The sequence below is a fragment of the Nestor notabilis genome, unplaced genomic scaffold (assembly GCF_000696875.1).
Source record: "Nestor notabilis isolate BGI_N333 unplaced genomic scaffold, ASM69687v1 scaffold16336, whole genome shotgun sequence".
NCBI classification, from domain to species: Eukaryota; Metazoa; Chordata; class Aves; order Psittaciformes; family Psittacidae; genus Nestor; species Nestor notabilis.
Window position 1 is genome coordinate 1 of NW_009934381.1, and position 3,840 is coordinate 3,840.

Below are 3,840 nucleotides of genomic sequence, written 5' to 3' on the forward strand. Positions count from 1 at the left end.
GCTGTCCACCTGCGCTGCCCCTGCGGGCCCGTCACTGCCTTTGTGCCCTGGGATGGCCGCCGCAGTGGCAACCCTGTCCGCTTCCACAGTGTGCCCGCCTTCGCTGTCACTACAGGTGGGAACTGCGCCTGCCGCGCTGGCTTTGGGGGGGCTGGTGGCCTGGCTGATGAGGGGCATCTGGCAAATCCGTCCCCAGTTCTGACGATCCTCAGATGGTGTCATCTGCTGCTCTCTGGCATGGGAGCATTCAAGTCACTGTCTCTGTGCCCCCCTTGCACATGGCTGGGTTCCTCTACTCTGCACGCAAGCCCATGGCCCAGCACAGTTTCCTTTCCTCACAGCCCTCTCTCTCTCTGCCCAGACTTGGCCATCGACGTCCCTGGTTACGGGAAGGTGGTGGTTGACATCGGCTATGGTGGTACTTTCTATGCCTTCCTCAGCGCTGAGCAGCTGGGCCTTGATGTGTGCTCTTCAAAAACCAGAGACCTTGTCAATGCGGCGAGCGCGGTGACAGAAGCAGTGAAGAAACAGGTATGGCAGAGCACTGTGGTACCCCAGCGTGCTCCTTCAGGTGACTGCACCAGGCAGAGGCCCTTTATTCCCCCGAGAGGGTCAGGATGGGAGGGAGTCCCATCCTTCTAGCCCCATGTTGAATACCAAAGTCCTCCTCCAGCCTCACAAGGACATGAGCAGGAGCTCTCTTTCCTGCTGCTGTCCCCTTCTCTGTGGCTGAAGAAGCAGAGGTGGAAAAGCAACAGTGTAGCCTTGTCCTCTTCCTCTGGTCTCCAGGAAGCTGTACTGCACTGCACATACTGCTGGCTGCCCAGCTGCAACACGTGTTGCTGAACCTGTCTTTGCTGTTCCTAGTTCAAGCTTCATCACCCTGAAAGCGAAGACCTGGCTTTTCTCTATGGCACCATACTGACCGATGGGAAAGATGCCTTTAGTGAGGAGCCCACTACCAACATCTGTGTGTTTGCAGATGAACAGGTACAGGAACGGGCTCTTCTCAGGCACATAAGGCATCACCTTTTTCCTTTCTTACATCAACTCCAGAGAGGGACAGTTCTGCTGCTTCTTGCTTTGGGTAGTGATGATTGCTTCTGTGACAGTTTTCCCCTGAGGAGCTGTCACTTAACACATTCTGGTTTAGTTCCTAATGACAGAAATACTTCTGCACATCTTAGATGGTGGCGTTTTAAAATGTGTTCCATAGGTAGAAATTTCCCAGGAATTCAGGGGCTGAGGTGGGATCCCAACATAGTGAACGTCCTCAAAGTCTTCCATCTAGGGAATAGCTGCCGGGAATGAAGAGAGCAAGAGAGAAAAGAAGGGGTGTAAACTTCTGTCCTTATCTGCAGTGGATAAGGCATCACATAAATAGCAGAGGAAGTTGTGACTGGGCTTCTTAGCAGTGAGGAGTGTGGAGCATTGGGACAGATCACCTCAGAAGCTGGCCAACGCTGTGGTTTTGGAGGTTTTAAAATCCAGGCTGGCCAGCAGCGTTCTTACTGTAAGGAGAACTGATCCTGCCTTGACATGTGAGAATGGGGAAGGTGGCTTCTGCCCCTCAGTGCTTTTGCTATGATGCTGGGAAGCTTTAAAGTGCTCCCTGAATAGCCTCAATATTTACTAGATCATTCATCCCTACAAGTTTGACAAAGCTGATCACAACTCAGAAGTACCCCAAACCTGCTTATTTTGTCTTTTCCTTTATGGTGTATCTGGATTCTGTACAAAAACCTGGGATAGAGGGATCTCCCCCAAGTGCAGTATAAAGGTGGCCAAGAGAACTGAGGAGAGTGATACTGTTTTCTGTTAAACCCCAAAACGCTAGAGCTGGTTCATCATCTCTTCTGAACATAGGTTGACCGAAGTCCAACAGGATCGGGTGTGACAGCTCGCATCGCCTTGCAGTACCATAAGGGACTCATCCAGCTGAATCAGACCAGAACCTTTCGGAGCAGCACCACGGGGTCCTTGTTCACCGGGAAGGCAGTGAAGGCAAGTGGCTTCTGCTGGACTTTCCCTCTGTCTGGAGGACTGCTGGAAAAATGCTGTGGCCTTGGCTCAGGGGAGAACCAGAGAAGTCTTTCTGTGCCTGGCGAAGGACGTATGGAAGGAGGGAGGTGTCTGGGGGTCTTGTCTTCCCATAATCCTCATGCTTCAAGGTTTCTAGTTAGAGAAGCAAGGAACAGTAAGACCCTATTCTGTTGCATGGCTTCCCTGGAAGTCCTCTCTTGGCTGTCAGGAAGGGACTAGAGTGAGAAGTGCTTATGTAGATAAATAAGCCTGATCCATTCTCAGTGGCAGCTAAGGGTGGATTCCTGGTTTAGTCCCCTCTTCCCTGCTGAAAGGCTGACTGTGCTGTTCAGAGATGTAGTAGCTGGGTCTGTGCATCCGGGTTTCCAGGCCCAGGCTTGGCCCTGTGACATCTAGCAGCATGTGGCCATGAAGGTGTGGACATGTCCCAGGGAGCTGTTTTTGGGTGTGAGTGGCTTGTTGGCCTCCTGTGGCAGTGCAGGGGCTCATGAGCTCAGAGCAGGGGCAGTAATGGTTGTGCAGGTGTGGAGCTCGTGCAGGTGGTGAAAGAGCTGCTGCACACTTTGGGATGTACCTGGGAAGGGCAGAGTGCTCGGTAAGGGGTGTCTCTGCACAAGTACCAGGTAGCACTGGTATTTCCTGGGGCTGGGAGAGTGGAGAACCCCCCATCACCTCTGTCCTGATCCCAATCCCTCTGCAGGAAGCCAAGTTGGGTGACTACAACGCTGTTGTTGTGGAAGTCTCAGGAGAAGCCTTTTACATTGGTACGGCCACCTTCACCGTTGAAGAGGAGGACCCGCTGAAATACGGCTTCTTCTTCAAGTGACCCAAGCCACGGTGCAGTGGCAAAGTTTCACTGATGGTTCTGCACTTCTCCTACCCATGCATTTCTGTTCTGCTTCTCCACATGGCTCATTGCAATATGCCAGAGCAACAGGAATAGCCCTTGGTGGTGTGACACCATCCACTGCGTTTCAAGCTAACAGGCCATGCTCCCCTGTTGTGATTAGCATATTGGGTGCAGTGTGATTAGCATATATGGGCTGCTCTGAGAAGCCATATTTTTTTCTCAGTAATTATTTGCAGAAAATGTAGCTGATCTTGGAGAGCTGTCTTCAAATTTATGTGCCTTCTGTATGTAAATTAATAATTTCGAAGCCAGATTTCTATTAAATGTCAGCTGAAAACACTGACTTTCTCCTTTTGTTTTCACTCCCGGAGCTCATTGCTGGGGCTCTGCTGAGTGTGTCACAGCTGTTGATTTGAATTGCCTGTTCTGCCTCATGCCTACTGCTCAGCTGCCCATGCTGCTGTGACTCATGTCCCAGCTTCCCCTGTCAGCCCACCTCAGGCCTGTCCAAACACCCCCTTCCTCACTGCACTCACTTCACCCCTGCCACGGCCCTCCTGCATCCTCAGAACCTTCTACAGTCCCTCCTGTGGGTCCCCTAAACCTTCCTCTCTTGCTTATCCTGGATCATTGGCTGCAAACACCCTATGGCTAACTTTTAACAGGAGCAGTTATAATCAAAGGGCTGAGCCATTATGACCTTTGATTACTAATTATTTACTGATGATTTTGTCTCAGTCCCGTGGGGCAGCTTGTGCAGCAGAGTGCTGTCCATACTTGCTTTGCTAGAGTTCCTTGAGGAAGGATTGACAGTGGAAAGACCAAAGCAAGCCCTGAGCTGTAGGCAAGCATTTGCAGTGGCGGAAGCAGAGCTTCAGAACACTTGTGGCAGAACACTTGTGGCCTGTAATTTCCACTGTGTCTCTGGACAAAATGGTGTTCGCTTA

The 3,840-nt window shown here is 51.4% G+C and overlaps 1 protein-coding gene across 1 annotated transcript; it reads left to right on the forward strand.

Annotated features, from left to right (window-relative positions):
• Positions 1 to 3: 3 nt before the first annotated feature.
• Positions 4 to 2,982, forward strand: L3HYPDH (L-3-hydroxyproline dehydratase (trans-); the record flags this gene model as incomplete). The annotated part of the gene is made up of 5 exons (XM_010017321.1): positions 4 to 115; positions 362 to 531; positions 868 to 990; positions 1,867 to 2,004; positions 2,744 to 2,982. Coding segments are annotated over 5 exons (669 nt in total), but the record flags the coding sequence as incomplete, so codon positions are not given.
• Between the last annotated feature and the right edge of the window lie 858 nt (positions 2,983 to 3,840).